The sequence below is a fragment of the Amphiprion ocellaris genome, chromosome 1 (genome assembly GCF_022539595.1).
Source record: "Amphiprion ocellaris isolate individual 3 ecotype Okinawa chromosome 1, ASM2253959v1, whole genome shotgun sequence".
Lineage (NCBI taxonomy): Eukaryota > Metazoa > Chordata > Actinopteri > Pomacentridae > Amphiprion > Amphiprion ocellaris.
The window spans coordinates 26511983-26528664 of NC_072766.1; the positions used below are offsets into that span (position 1 = coordinate 26511983).

At 39.2% G+C, this 16682-nt stretch overlaps 1 protein-coding gene across 1 annotated transcript in view; it reads right to left on the bottom strand.

Annotated features, from left to right (window-relative positions):
- LOC111563846 (neural-cadherin) overlaps nt 1-16682 on the bottom strand; it is a 375623-nt gene that overhangs the window by 207365 nt on the left and 151576 nt on the right. Inside the window, exon 8 of the mRNA XM_055010997.1 lies at nt 5043-5215. Coding sequence (XP_054866972.1) covers nt 5043-5215 — 173 coding nt within the window. The remainder of the gene's footprint in view (nt 1-5042; nt 5216-16682) is intronic.

A 16682-nucleotide genomic window follows, 5' to 3' on the forward strand; every position in this document is an offset into this window, starting at 1 on the left:
CTTATGTTGAAAGGACAGATCTAAGATCACTATAAGAATTATTTACTAGTGGGACAAATAGTGTAACATGGAAAATAAGGAGCGAATACGGAAAAGAAATGGAAGCCTGTGTCAGCCGTCTCTTGCATTCATTTATTTTCTACTTTTGTTAAAACTGTAAAAAGTGAATGGGGTCTAGGAAGTTTGGTGGTCAAATCAACATCTTGGGCAATTGTCATGTTCCCCAAGATGTTCTTGATTATTTAATGTTTTTGCAATGTGGTGGGATGCATTTTCCTGCGGGGGTAGGTCAGTGACATTTAGTATTGTCATTTACATGGAGTGTGCTTGTTCTGGAACAACGTTTATTTGGGTGTCCTAAGTCTCATCACACAGGCACCAAAATCCAAGGTTTTCAAGCAGAACAACATATAGTACCAACATGATCAACGCTATTCATTTCACCTGTCAGTGGTCATAATGTTGTGGCTGATCAGTGTATACAGAAACAAGAACAATCCTAGATAAAAATAGAATGTTGTCATGGTTGTTGCAAGGAGAGGTGAAGGTAGCATGGTGAGGGACAGGGAGGACAAAACATTACTCTGGCAAAACAATAAAAAAAAAAATGTGCTGGAAAAATAGGAAGCTATTTATTGTCAGTCTCCAAACAAATTGCAGTCTCCAAAATGAAAAACCAACAGTGGAAAACTTAAAGAAAACTTTCAATTACTTCCAAATCTATAGCAATATCAGTTAGTAGAGTGTTGAGTGGTGCTGTCTTCAGCGCAGACCATTCCCCCCACTTCTCTCCCAGTATACCAGTACATATAGAGAAGGGGGTCAAATACACAGTTTCCTTCAGTTTCTTCCTACCAAAATGCCTCGATTTATAGATACATAATCACTTGTCAATACTGAATATTCAAAATAGACAAAACAGCTGTGCTTCTTTTTAAAATTGATCTTAATCACTTTGAATTGCATTGCACATCTATTGTCCAATTAAATTTGACACATCAAATACTCTACTACCACATAAGAGTTGCTTGCCCCCTTTTAGAGCTCCAGCACAAGTTAGCTTTTACAAGGGACAAACTTTGACAGATGATAGCTTTTATACATAAATGTCCTTTTAAATTTCTTTTTTGTTTAAATCAAACAAATGAATGTAACTTTAAGGAGTTAAATTTTGTCTGTAGTCACTGGAATCATATAATTTAAAAAAAATGGTGTGTGATTAATGTCTGCCTTCTACACAAAATGTACTCAGGGAGGGAGTTTGTGCTTCTGAACAATGGTATAGTGCATAGCAATTAAGAGATTCACGAACAATGTTTCGTTGCCTAAAAACAACAAAGAAGAAAAAAAGCACTGCATATGGAGGTCTTTCCTTCTCGACCCATCAATGCAGTAATAACCTTATGTCAGCATGTAAAAGTGACCACTCCCTCATAATCAAGAAGATAAAACAGGTATGGTGATATGCTGGTGAATAGATTCTGCACAGTATGGTATTATTGTGCTTTTACCATCTCAAAAGACGAACTTTTTGGAGGAATGTCGTTTTACTATAAAATATGTGGAATGAAAATAACAGGATACCAAATAATACCTTTTAAAAATTAATTATTTGCTGTGTTGTTTAGAAAATGTTGAGGCATCCTGCTAAAAGACACCACTGCCATCTGCAGCCATGCTAGCCAGCACAACCAGCATTTCTTCCCATAGTGCATTCTGCTGCTATCTCTACCACTGCAGTACTAGCTAAGGTGTCACAATACAAATCTTTGAACTATTTATGCAACACTAGCACTTCTCTGGAATCAGGCCAAATATGCCAACCTTTGCTGTCCACGTGCAATCAGTGAGCCTTGGCCAGCTAGTTCACTAGTTGTCCTTCCATAGACCACTTTCTGTAGGTATTAGCTACTGTATGCTAGGCATACCTCACAAGACTTGACTTTTTGGAGATGTTCTGTCCGAGTCATCAGCATATCGTGGCCCTTGTCAAAAATCAGTCAGATCCTTACACTTGCTAATTTTTCCTGCTTCCAACATATCAGATTTAGAACTGACTATTCAGTTGCTGCTTAAAATATCTCATCCCTTGACAAGTGCCATTGTAATGAGATGATTTCCTTCACCTGTCTGTGATTTCAGTGTTGTGGTCTATTGGTGTATATAACCAGAGAGCGAAAAAAGGTTACAATTCAGTATCCTACTCTAGTCTTCATGTAACATCACACACAATCTTGGAATCATCATGGATACTTCTTTAGTGCTTTCAGTTATGTTGTGATGTAAGGCAGATGCTCCTTGAGTTTCAAAGATTTTCACAATCACTGAACATGTCAAGATGTAAAGAACATTATTACCCTTACATCAAGGCTATTTCTATTTCACTCATGATCTCTACTGTATCTAGTTCAGTGTTTCTCTCTGGTCTCTCATCTTTTTCTCTTACTCTCCATCAACTTTATCTCTCTTTTTTTTTCCCCGTCTCACTGGGGCATCGATGCTGATGTGCCATAGACACATAAGGGAAAAGAAATCCCTCAGTAGTACTGGGTGATGCCTTCTTTTGACAATTAATTAATGACAGGGGAGCTTCTTTAAAAAAAAAATCTTCTCATGTTTACTTCCTGCCTCTTCTTAGACTTTCTAGCTATTCTCCTCTGCCCTCCATTCTGCTATCATGCAACCATGTTTTATCTTTCTTTTATCTATCTTTTATCTTCCATTTATAGGGACTAGAAGCTGTTTGCTCACTTTGCTTGTGTTTGGTGAAGATATACAGGCAAAAGTCAAAAGAGTCAAATGGAGTGCAAAGTGAAACGTGTTTAGTAAGTGTGAAACAAAGCACCCACAGGTTATAGGACAAAACATTTCACATGGGGTTAAAAAAACCTTTAAACAACGAGGCGACGGGAATAGTTGGAATGTTGGCAATGTTGCACTCCAGTTTGAGTTTAGTGGGGTGAGATAAAAGAAAGATGACAAGTGACATTATTAGGTGGTTAAGTCTTTCTCATGACTTTGGAGTAAAACACTCATCCCCTTTCTGTTCAACACAGATTCCATTCCTAAACTCAGAGTACTAACTGATAAAAAAGCACTAATCCAATACCAATGTCTTTATCCTTATCACAAAGCATATAACTGCAGGTACTAGGGCAGGTCATTAGCAGTGCATGGTTGAATGAATGTAGCTGATTGCTTAAGCACTGACTTTTGTAATGACATTATGGAAGAAGGGATTTCTTTCCTAGAGCCACTGCTACTTCCCATTAAAAAGGAGGCAGTTGAGGAGTGGAAAGTGAGCAGAGAACACCTTGGGATCCTCAAGGAGGAGCTGGAGGATGTGGGCAGGACATCTTGGCTCACATACTTAGCCTTCTGCCACCGTGGCCCAGAAGCAGAGTTGAATGGGTGAATGGATGGATGGACACAGGGATAGGATTGGGCATGAACAAGTGTTGAATTCAGCACACTCACCAAAGTTGGTGTGTTTAATTGCAATTGTGTCTATGCATTTTGTCCAACCACTGAGAGATGCACTGTTGTGTGGTTTCTCCTGAGCTTTTCCCACACAACATGATACAAATGTCCATCTTCTTTTTATTTTATGACTACTAGAAATATAAAAATGCAAGTCAATAAAACTTATATGAGAGCAGGTGACAGGTGTATTAAAGATTAATAAATAAATGTAATGTAATGCAGTGTTTGTCTGTGGTATTAAGTTTACATTCTTGGGAAAAGCAGGATCCTGCTATATCTGAGAGATCTTTCCTCTTTGTATCACTAGTTCTGTGTGTGTGCGTGTGTGTGTGTGTGTGTGTGTGTGTGTGTGTGTGTGTGTGTGTGTGTGTGTGTGTGTGTGTGTGTGTGTGTGTATCTCTTGTTCCTTCTGTCTTGGTCCACTGATCAAGCCCAGCGTTCCTACAGTATGTTTTAAGATTGGGCATCAAAACAAGATAAAAGGGCCTTTCTGCTTCAGTGTCCTGCTACTGGTTTCTGATGACAGAGGACATAGCAACTAACCTCGGATGTCTTTACTAACTGAGAAACCAACAACCAGTATCATTTTACTTTTAAGTCCCCGAAATTCTTTTTTATTCTTTTTAAAAATTAGTTTTTCTTTATTCACACATTTTCAATTACTTGATTTGTTGATTTCTACTTACCTTCGGTTGTCTGCCTTTACATTGTCTTGTCTTTTTGACTTAGATAATGCATATAGGGGTAGTGGGGGTGGGGGGTGTCTGGGTATTGTTTCTCCATTGCAATCGGTATCCCGCCATCAGAGAGAAAAGAATGAATCATAGACTTGGAATACGATGCCAGCACAACATTCCTGAGAGAGACAATTGAGCATACATAGCACATGAAATACTGTGAACCAGGAAATCCTCTCTTCTGCTCCTTTCTCTTTTCTCTTGGCTCTCATCTCGTTGCCTGTCCCTCTATTTCTTCCCACTAGGAAGCGCAGCAGAAAGAGAAACACTTGGTGTTCACTTTCCCCCATGAGAGAATGAGCAAGGTTTACTCAGCAAGCCCCCAGTCCTTATCTTGGCTAGTGATACCTTGGGGAGCCTGAAAAGTCATCTCATTTAAAATTGAGACATGGCTAGAAAAAAGCAGGTGGAGACGTAGCTCTTCTAGAGCTGGTCGGTCGGGATTTCTCCTACATCCCTTAAAGCTTTAATTAAAAGACCAAGATGATGTAGGAGAGAGATGAGAGAGCAGAGACGAGGGTCAAGCTCACTAATCGGTCCTCCAGAGAGGAAAGATAGAGGCTAATGAATAGAGGAGATAGAAAGACAAAGACAGAAATAAGGAGGAGTGATGGAAGAGAGTTACATGCGATAGACAAGACAGAAAAAAGTAAACTGGCGAAGAAAAAGACAGAGTGTGATTGAAATGTGTTAAAAAAGACGAAAATCTTGCATGGTGACCAGGAGAGCAGATGTTTATCAAACACTTTTGCAAGGAGTAGCAGAAAAATGAGCAAGACTATACAACATTTAATGATGCATGCCCATGATTGCTCATCTTACCTTCTCAAAGACAGGCTTGTTGTTATTCACATCGTCTACGCCAACTATGACCTGGGCTGTGGATGACAGTGCCTGAGGTCCGCCTGAGGCATTGTCGTCCGTAGCTGTAACGTTAAGGACATATTCAACACCCTGGAGGCGAGGTGGTGGACTAGAGCGCAGCCGGATCAAACCTGTAACCAAACATAATGATGCCAGCAGTTAAACACATTGTTGGCTGTTGCTGAGATAACTTTATTAAATACTTGCTGTCTATATGATGAATCATTACGTTTTAGAGGAAAATTTGTATGCTTTAAACTTAGAACACTGTGAAGCTTTCACTGCCACGAAAGGAGACTTTCAGAGATGAAAGAGTTAACATTAAAAAAGCTAGGGAGCAGAAATGTATACAAATAAGGGACCAAAATGTGAACAATAAACTGTTTAAACAGACATAAAACAGCTTGCTGGAGCAGGTCAAAATAATGCATGGACAGTGTGGATTTTGTACCGGTGAGCAAAAGAACTCAAAGTCAGTAACCCCGGACAGATCAGACGCCTAAAATCTAAACTCTTAGTTTGCTTCGTAGCAAGGAGAAAACAATAAAAACAATAAAACTGGATTGTTAGGTTCCTTGATGTGTTTGTGTGTGGGTGGGGTTGGTTGAGTTTTTGTTCCTGTTCTCTCTCCTCTTTTAAATTTTTTTTTTTAGCAGACCGGTTACGCCTGGTGGGAGTGGCCACGTACACCTGCAGCTAACTTGCAATCAGAGAGTCAAGTCAACCAGATCTCATCTTGGCCAGTGGCCAGATCAGCGGCTAGGGTGCTGTGTTGGTGTCTCACATTCTGCTACAATCAGGAGTGTGGGGCTTTGATTTTGGAGCGGCTTTGTGTTAATAAGCTCGCCTTGTACTGAATCTTAGTTTTGTTTCTTTTTTGTAAAATAAATAATTTGTCCGCTACACGATCAGTTTCCCTGCCTCTTTACCTGGTTTTCTGCATATTTGCATATTTGTTACTCCTTTCATCCCCTAGTTCTTTGGGAAGTAACAGATTAAACACATTTTAACTCCTGGGAACTGGCTAATACAAGTAAGATTAACTGATCCATAAATACATTTCTTATTGGCAATATAAATATGAACTTCAAAGAATGCAAATTATTTCTTTGGAGGATGTCAAACAAGAGAAGAAGAAATGTTATTCTAAGTCATTAAAGAATATTATAGATTTCTTGACTGTGACATATCAACTATAGATCAGCAAAGACATCCATCCATTCATTATCTATGGCGCTGGAGTCTATCCCAGCTGACTTAGGGTGAAGGCAAGGGACACCCTGGACAGGTCTCTAGTCTATTGCAGGGCTACTTATAGAGACAAACAAGCACACTTACATTCACATCTACAGACAATTTAGAGTTACCAATTAACCTGAGCATGTTTTTGGACTGTGGGACTGTGGGAGAAAACCCATGTAAGCACAGGGAGAACATGCAAACACCATGCAGAAAGATCCCAGGCCCAGGTCGGGATGTGAACTGGGGATCTAGCTGCAAGGTGATGGTGCTAACCACCGAGCCACTGTGCAGCCCTCAGTAGAGACAGTATTGTATAAACATTCTTACAGTAAATTATTGAAACAAGGGTTACACCAGTCATTGAGATGCACTGAGCAGTTACAACATTCAAACCACTGTCAGGTGAAATGAAAAACAATGATCATGCCATGACTTTAAAAAGGGGCGCATTGTGATGACTAGAGAATGAGGTCAGAGCATCTCCATAAACATTACGTCTTGTGGGGTGCAGTGGTTAGTATCTACCAGAGGTAGTCCACGGAAATAGCAACAGGGTCATGGATGCCCAAGACCCATTCCTGTACATGGGGAATGCACTTGATCTGATTCTATAGATGAGCTAATGTAACACGAATTGCTGAAAACTGACAGTGCATTGTAGTTTTCTGTCTTTGAGGCTGCAGAATGTTCACTGTTCACACTGTCCCCTGTGTACCAAAAACACCTACAATGGGCACGTGGGTGTCAGAACTGAACCAACGGGGTAATGGAGGCAGTGTAATGTTCTAGGCAATGTTCTGTTGAGTATTCTTGAGCCTTCATTGTGTGCCCACCCCTCCTTTAAAAATTACAAATCACCTACTACAGCTACCTGTCTACCCACTACGTAGAGTATGTTAATGCAGCTTTCAAAAGGAAAATGAAGCAGTTTGTCAGTATAAACATGATGAAAACATGTCACTATGTTAACATTCATTTAATAATCACCAGTGAAGCGTAACCAGAAATCTGTAGTTTATCAACCACACCTATATGGTTTGATGAAAAATAACACATGGAAGCTGTATTGCAGATACTGTAATGGTAGTAAGACAATTTAATCTTTTACAGATGCACATCTTGCTTTGATAACCATGGCGTGAAGTGTCTCATGCTTTGTTTTAACATGAACACTTGTGACGCTATATGGCAGAGACTCGCTACAGTCACAATTATTGTCAGATATAAATTGCTCTTTACAAATGCCACAAAATGCTTAGGCTGTAAGGTAAGTTAAAATCTAAATAAATGGGGTGTTTTCAATTTTTAGATTCCACTGATTGAGAGCTAATGATGTGTGTAGTACATAAACCCACAACATTCTTCAAAATCCCTGTACTACCGAAAAAGGAACAATTATTTCTTTTGTAAATATGAAAGTTTTCAGTGACCTAAGACTTTCTAATTCGAGTTTTTTTTTTTTTAGCTGTGGGAGATTTTTCATTAATTATGGCTACACAACATATAAATAGTTAAACTGGTATTCCCTTTTAGCCCCGTCGTTCTGGCATTCTTTTTCATCTTGTCTCTCTTTCTCTTACTCTCTCTTTCAGTCTGGTGTAGGCGTCTCATCTGCATCCCACTCTCTGCTTTGAATGACTCTCCTCCACTCTGTATTCAGCTCACCCTTTGGTGCTCTGTTTACTTTGTGTGCATGTGTTTATGCGCAAGTGTGTGTGGGCTCAAAGTGTGGACACGCTTATTACATCCTCCTTATCTTCAGAGGTAGGGGCAGGTGCTATCGCTGTCATATGTTCATTTGACGGCTGTTTCACAAGAGACCCTGAAATTGGAATCATATGTTCCGTTATCATAGATATGCATGCACGTGTACTATTCATCCTTCTATCTATGTTTACTAGACCAAGGGACTGATGAGACAGATTACAGTCAGAAGATGCATGATTTTCTATTTTTCATCTAGTACGTGTTCATCGCAACTGTACTTGTGCGACACGAGAGAAATGGAGATTTGCATTAAATGATTTGTGAAGGAAATAAATGACAAAGGAAACAAGATAAACAAAAGAGGAGAATATTCTGTTCTGCTTAAGTCAATTCAATGCAAGTTAATAATTTTTGAACTGCACATGTACAGTAGGTCCTCTCTGTTTGTCTTTGAGTGTGTGTGCATGTGTGTGTTGCGACACAAGAGATGGAGGATTGCCATGGAGGGGGTGTCTGCCTTGAGGTGTTTGTCACAATGGCTGGTTCTCTGGCACTGCTGCTCATGTTTAAGGGAGTGTGTGTGTGTGTGTGTGTGTGTGTGTGTGTGTGTGTGTGTGTGTAAGGGAAAGCGATAAAAATAGACAGAGAAGGAAAGAAAGAGAGGGAAAAAGATGATTGCATTTCACAGCCATAGAGGTGTAAGAGGAGGAAGCTTTGCCTGACGAAAGACGTGTAACATACATTGTCAGATATAAATGCATAAATATACTCACACACCTACGCAGTGAAAGTAGCACAGATGCATACAAACTATTCAGAAAACATCACTGCAGAGGTTTATGCAGTGTACAAAAGAGTCCAGCAGAGAGTTTTTTCAGGCCAGACTACAGCTACGCAGCAGGAGATGCCTTGCAAAAGCATATTATTATCACTATGCTAAAGAGCCTTTTTTCCCCCAAAATAGGGAGTTCATGTACCATCATTCATGATGGAAGTCCAGATTGTGTGATTTAACACAAATCAACCCCATGCATGCAACTTTACACTGTCTTTAGTTTTACTGTTTGTTTGTCTTGCAAACCTGACCTATTTTTTTTTTTTTTTTTTTTTTTACCACATTCTGGATACAGCAGTATTGACATGGTCTGTTGGCGCAGAATTTTAATATTCTTACCACTGTGAAACACAAATGGTTTTTAATAATGTAAAAACACCTGCCGCAAATCTTAAATGTCTCCTGCTAAAGTGCCTAAAGTTTGACATTTCCAGGATCAGCCCCAGAAGCCCCGCAACTGTGTAATAATGACTATTTTTTAACCTTCAATCTTCAACAAATGTTAAGGGCAGAATATTTTAAGTAGGTGTGACACTACTGTCATAGTGATCTTTGTAACCATGCAGCTTTGACTCGCAAAGGAAGCAAATGGAAAATGGGAAGGAATTCATAAACTCTTCAGATGGATAATTTACATTAAATAATGTGGGCATTCAGTTAATGTTTTATTAATTAGCACACAGTATCACCACACCTCACTCTTGTGTGTTACCCCCACACCCAAGTTTGTACACATTGAGACTTTCACAAAGAAACTGGCTGAAAAGATTCAAATCCAAGTCTTGACAAATTGCTCTTTTCTTCTCACATGTGAGATGACTGTTAGTGCACTAAATAATAAAGCTACTCAAACTACTGTATGTCTCTGTAGTTAATAAAACACAATGCACATATACTATCATTCAAAAGTCTGGAGTCACCCAGACACTTTCCATGAAAAATTACACTTTTATTCACGTGCTAACATATTAGCACAAGGGTTTTCTAATCATCAATTAGCCTTTCAACACCATCAGCTAACACAATGTAGCATTAGAACACAGGAGAGATGGTTGCTGGAAATGGGCCTCTGCACCCCTATGTAGATATTTCATTTAAAATCCACAGTTTGCAGCTGGAATAGTCATTTACCACAGTAACAATGTCTATGTTGTATTTCTGTTTAATTTAATGTTATCTTCGTTGAAAAAAAAATGCTTTTCTTTCAAAAATAAGGACATTTCTAAGTGACCCCAAACTTTTGAATGGTAATGTATGTAAAATTTGACTGACAACAAATCTGTATTTGCTACTGTACTGGACGGGATCTCTTTCCTAATGGTCCATAAGATAAAACTAATCAAGCCAAACTTGCTACCACAATTTCAAGTCAGTTGAACCATGCTTTGTACATCTAACTGCTGTCCCTAGCCACTAACTTTTGATTGGCCATGATACATATGTATTGATAATTTTACCAATGCCAGTACAATACTTTACTTTTGATACAAATGCCAGATTAATTTTGCATTACATATGTTTGGACAAGATAATAAGGGGTTAAATAAAGGTTTTAATTATTTCTTTATCTGTATTTTGTGACAGCAGAGAGACACAAAGAGTATTAACATGCAATAAAGGTAAACATAACAAATTTACAATCAAATCAGAAATGTTTTTGTGGAAAGAGCCAAAAACCCATACTTCCCAAATGCACCAATGTACAATTGTATCTGCATGTAACATGTCCATGCAAGAACGAGAACTACACATATAAAATTTAAAATTTTCAAAATTGTGTTTAAAATTTCAGCAAACAAGTGTCAAAAAACTGTATCTGATAAGCTACACCAAACAATTAATGCCGACTTTAAATACATGACAGTCATCTATACTTGTTGCACATAGATAGTTGTGTATTTAGTTGGTTTGCAGAGGACATTTGATTGTGGAGCTTCCACCTCTTCCCTGTAATGGTGTGTTGATTAACTGGAAACTTCAGAAGATGTGTGTGACAGGTCTCACACTACAGCTACCTAATATGCTGTCATGTGTACTGTATGTACGATGATGCATTAAGCAGCACTGTCAAAATGGGATGTTTTTTTGGGCAAAGGAATTCTTGGACATCTCTTCATGCCATTATTTCCATTAATTATAATGTAAATGTGTTTCATTATCTTTAATAGCAATGATAAAACCATGTCTATGATTTCTATTTTGCTACAGTTTTATATTCAAGCCATTAATTACTGTAATTATATTAGGAAGGTCACCAGCTGTATATATAATACAGGGTCATATATCATTTGACAGAAATCAGATGTACCAACAGAAAAAAAAAAAAAAAAAAACTTCACAATAAAAACTGACCAATGCCAAATTTTAATATAATATTTAACTGGACGTCTGTTTAGCATAGCCGTTACATGAACCAAGTCATAATCAATGTGCAAGCTGCCCCTTTGCATTTTAACCGTGAATTTTTGCTTTACTCTTTCTTCAGTACAAGCTACAAACACCGCATATGCCATTTTACTCTGCACCTTCTTTCATGTAGTTTTACTATGGCCAATTACTGCATGCCAATGTTGCCGACTTTCAGTTTAAGTTTGGCTATTTCAGCAGCTGGATGTATTCAAGCCAAACCTCCCACCTTCCCACATGAACACCTTCACTATGATAAAAAAAAAAAAAAAAAGCAATTTGCTCATACTCCAAAATGACAGTAGCCTAGATGGTTTGCTCTGAATTTCTCATTATTCAAACCCAAATAGGCCATTGTATGGTGCGTGGCTGGGGCTGATAGGGGTTGCGTTGTAGAATTGTCTTACGACAGATTGTCATGAAAAAAAAAGAGCTACAATAAGACTAAAATTAGAACAATTGTTTCCTATAAAAAGAGCTACCAACTGGGGTTGATAAAAAAAAAAAAACTGGTCACAAAAGATAAATAAAATAACTATCAATTTAAATGCAAATTCTTTCAATACTAGAATTAAAGGTGCCAATTTACCTGACAGATGATGACATATTTCACTGGCTAAGTATCATGTGAGGAGTAGAGAATGAACCAAGTTATTAGGATTCATCCTCTCGGAACCATAAATGTCTGGATAAACTGTCTAGCATTCCATCCAGTGGTTATCGAGGTATTTCAGTCTGGACCAAAGTGACTGGTATAATAAGTCATTACTACATTTTTAGACCTATATTGCTAGCAAGGTAAAAACTGAATTGGATTTATCATATCTGAGGTTCAAAAGACATTCCTGTGAAAATGCATTAACCTGTGTTTTGTTTTGATGGAAACAGGCAATCTCTATCTGAAAACCTGGGAATTCAAAGCTATACAGTATACAATAAGTGAGAAAATATGTTTGTTTGTTGTTGTTGTAATTTAGATCATTCCTTTAAAATGGAAGCATCTGTACTGCAGTAGTAAAACAGCAGCAGCAATGTCAGTCAAAGAAACTAGACACATCAGTGGTGATTAACAGATCAACATATTTGCAGTAGTCAGTGGAATTTATGAAAAAAAAGAAAAAAAAAGTGTTCCCATACCAAAGATCCATTAAGAGTGTAAGCACTAGCCCACCCTTCTCTCTCTCTCTCTACACCCACACTGCTCCAACAGTGCTGTGGAGTGCACTCATGCTTAATGAATTGAGACAGAAGGCCAGATAAATGTGACCAGTTCAGTAAAGGCAGCAGGCAGACACAGAGAGGGGCTATGGCCTGCTCACTATGTTACATATATAGGGAACACCGGAGGCGCCCTGCTGTCTGATCCCTGCTTTACTCTGCCCCTGGTTGGCATAAACATCTAATAGGGCCTAAAAGCCTTAGATGAGAGCAACCACATGCTGTGTAAGTGGCTGAAAATGGGACATGGAAAAGGTTTTAGGACATTCCAAGAACAAAGCATACAGTGAGTATCTGTTTGAATCTATGAGATATGTGTCTCTATGATAGGGTTTATGGCTATGTGTGCATGTGCGTTCATGGGCATATCCGTTGGCCTTTTTGTGTCTTGATCTATATATATATATATATATTATATTTGAAAAATACTGTGACGTGCTCACTTTGTTCAGATTTTGCTATGTTGCAGTGTTTTGCTAAAATAATTTATCTTCATTCTTTTCATTCTCTTTCCAGTGGACTGCTTCCTCCAGATTGGGGGGAGTTGCTTCCCCTAGAGAAGGAGTTCAAGTATCTCAGGATCTTGTTCACGAGTGATGGGCAAATGGAGTGTGAGATGGACAGGTGGATTGGTGTGGCGGCTGCAGTAACGCGGGTGTTGTATTAAACCATCGTGGTGAAGAGGGAGTGGAGCCGCAATTCAAAGCTCTCAATTTACGTCCATCTACATTCCAGCCTTCACCTATGGTCATGAGCTCTGGGTAGTGACCGGAAGAACAAGATTGTGGACAGAAGCGGCTGAAATGAGCTTCTTAAGATCTTCTTAAGCGGAAGAAAATGGATGGATGGATGGATGGCTGACATAAGTATTCACATCCTTCAGTTAGTATTTTATTCAAATAACCGTAGCAGCAATTACAGCTTTAAGTCTTCTTGGTTCTGACACAATGTGCTTTGCACACCCAGATTTGGAGATGTTTTGCCATTCTTCTCAGCGGATCCTCTCAAGCTCTGTCTGGATGGCAACCATTGGCTGACAGCCATTTTTAGGTCTATCTAGAGATGTTTGATCATGGTACAAATCAAAGTTCTGGCTCAGTCACTTGGTGACATTCACAGAGTTTTCCTTAAGCCACTATATCATTGTCTTGGCAGTAAACTGAGGGTCACCATCCTGTTGGAAGGTGACCTTTTGACTTGGTCTGATGTGGAGTTGAGCTTTATGGAGCATGTTGTCATTAGGGATATTTCTGTACTTTGCTCTACTCTATTAAGCTTTCCTTCAATCCCAACCAGTCTTCATGTAGATGCTGTTTAAAAACACCCACACAGCATGATGTTGTGAGTACCATGCTTCACTGATGGTTTTATGTTGGACATGTGATGAGTTGTCCTGGTTTCCTCCAGATATGTTGCTAAAAACTGTGGCCAAACGGTTCTGTCGTAGCTTCATCAGAACAGAGAATTTGACTTCTCACAATCTGAGAGTCCTTCATTTGACTCCAAGTGGCCTTTCGTATGTCTTTCATTGAGGAGAGGCTTCATTCTGGCCACTCTGCCATAAAGTCCAGGTTAGTGAAGAGCTGTAGTGATAGTTGTACCTCTGGAAGTTTCTACCATCTTCGTACAGAATGTCTTGAACTCAGGCAAACTGAGTTGTTGTTCACCTCTCTTGCCTCTTACCTCTTGATTTGGCCAGGCTACCAGCTTTAGGAAGAGTGCAGGAAAGTTCCAAACATCTGTCATGTAGGGACTGCAGAGGCCACTTTGCTTTTGGGAGCCTTCAATCCAACAGAATTTTTTATTTTTAGTTGCTATCCTTTACAATCCCATCCCTGAACTCTGCAGGCAGTCCTTTCAACCTCTTGGCATAGTTTTTGCTTTGTTTTCCCCTGACATAGTGCCTTTCCAAATCATTTACGATAGATGGATTTCAGTCAAGGCGTAAAACCTTGCAAACATGATCAGGAGAAATGGGAGCCACCCAAGCTAAAGAATTGAAAGTTATATCTTATATTGTCTTGTGTATGTAACAATATCTATTTTTCAAATGTCATGACAAGGGGTCTGAAAACTTGTGTCAGTGCGATATTTCAGTTTTTCCTCTTCTCGTTTAATCCCTAAAATCCTATTTTGTCATTAGGGGTTATTGAGTTTGGACTGATGAGGGAGCACTGATTTAAAATAAATTACCATAAGGCTGCAACAAACAACTGTGAAATTTATGGAAACGAATTAATAAGTCAAAACACTTTTTGAATGTACAGTACATGCATGTTTTGTGCATTCATACAAATTTATGTGCTTACTTGCATTTCTGTATACAGCATGGGTGACGGAGTGCATATTGCATCTTTCATTGTGTGTTACGTCAGTATGTGTTTCTCTGCTTATTAAGCAAGGCTGTGTTGTTCCTTAGTTTGCGCCTGTGACTTTGTTTAGTGCATATAAATCTAAATTATATGTCTTGTGTACACCAGAACATTGGCATGTTTTGTAGACATGAAAATTATATTTTATGTACATGGAAATGTTTATTATTCACTAAAAGTACAGTGGGTTTGACACTGGTATCTGAGTGTGTATCTGTTGCTGCAAACAGGGCCAGCACATATCATCGCTTATTGGAAATGGAGAAGATGTTTCCTCGGGGGTCAGTGAACAGCCGTCACTTCACATGAAGGCAGCCAGGAGGGAGGAAGCGGAAGGACGAAACAAGGGACGGGCGAGAGACAACACGGTAGACAGAGGACAAAGTGGGGTGGGGGTAGGAGGACAGGGACAGAGGAGGTGTTTCCTCCAGCCAGCATCATGCAAAAAAAAAACTATTGTGGACTGAAGCTGGGGAGAGAAACAGGGGGAAGCAAAGCGAAGGGGTGAAAGAAAGAAAGAGCTGTAAAAACAGTAGGATGTGGACTAGTGAAAGAGAAAATGGGAAAATAACAATATATTTGCCAAAGGGAATCATGGAAGAGAATGAGGGCAAAACAATGTGGGTTTGTTACATAAAGCTGGGATCAGACACAGGTCAGCATATCAGACCCAGCACACAACATAGAAGGCAAGCATTTCAGGAGAAAAAGATTAAATAACAGAAAAAAACAAAACAAAACAGGACAACAGGGCGAGGAAAGCTACTCCAGTTACCAAGGACTCTTCACCGCAAACAAACACACCTACTGTTTCCCTGTCAGAGAAATACAATTTTATAAAATGCCATAAAACTTAGCTGAGAAAAAAGGAAATGATAGAACTGTGTTTATTGGCACCAGCATCCTCCTTTAGCTGTCAGTAAATACTTTCTCCCATCCAACAGAGCAGGCGTTTCTGTATTTATGGGTTTTAATAGAAGAGCGTGATCATCATATTGACCAGCCTGCTCCGGTCCTAATGGGCGTCTTAAATCTCAGAGAAACACACTGTATTCTGGGGTGAGTTACAGGCAAATTAACATGGAGAGGGAGGCCGACAAGGCTGCTCCTGCTGGAAGGGAGGAAAACAATCACTTGAATGATTGTCGGACATTTAGGATGGGTAGAGAGAGGGGGAGCTGGCAGCAAGAGGGGAGAAGAGGCAATAAACGATTTTCATCAGTAGCAGAGGGAGAATGAGATGGGTTGGAGAGGGTGGGTGGAATCCAATGTGCTCGCCTTCCATTATAAGAATCATAAAATATTTTTAATGACCAAATATTGGGCTCTTTGAAACAAGATATTGGATCATATTACAAGCATTATGGTGTCACACTTTGGCTCACACACTTTGGTGCAGACAGACTGTGTCGTGTACTTGTGTGCATCTGTATTAGGGTGCGTTCCGTCTATATGTGTGACTGGTTTTCAGTTGATTTACGGCAAATCAATCACTACAAAAAGGGCGCTTAATAAAGACATGTAACAGAGGACAGACGCTGCAGCACACTTTAAAGAAAGTCAGATATGTGCTGCAGTAAAAGAATGTGTTACATATTGTACATTCTGACAGTTGTTGGCTACCTATTTATATCCTACCTCCAGTTTGACTGTTATTTAAGATTCCAGCAATAAACAGTTGATGATGATATTTTTTTTAAAAAAGTCATATTTACAGCTGAAGTTAATTTCCCGGCAATAACATTCTGTTGTATGCAAGGAGATAAACATGACAGAATGAGACAGCAGTGTAACAATCCTACACTGCAAGATGAGGCT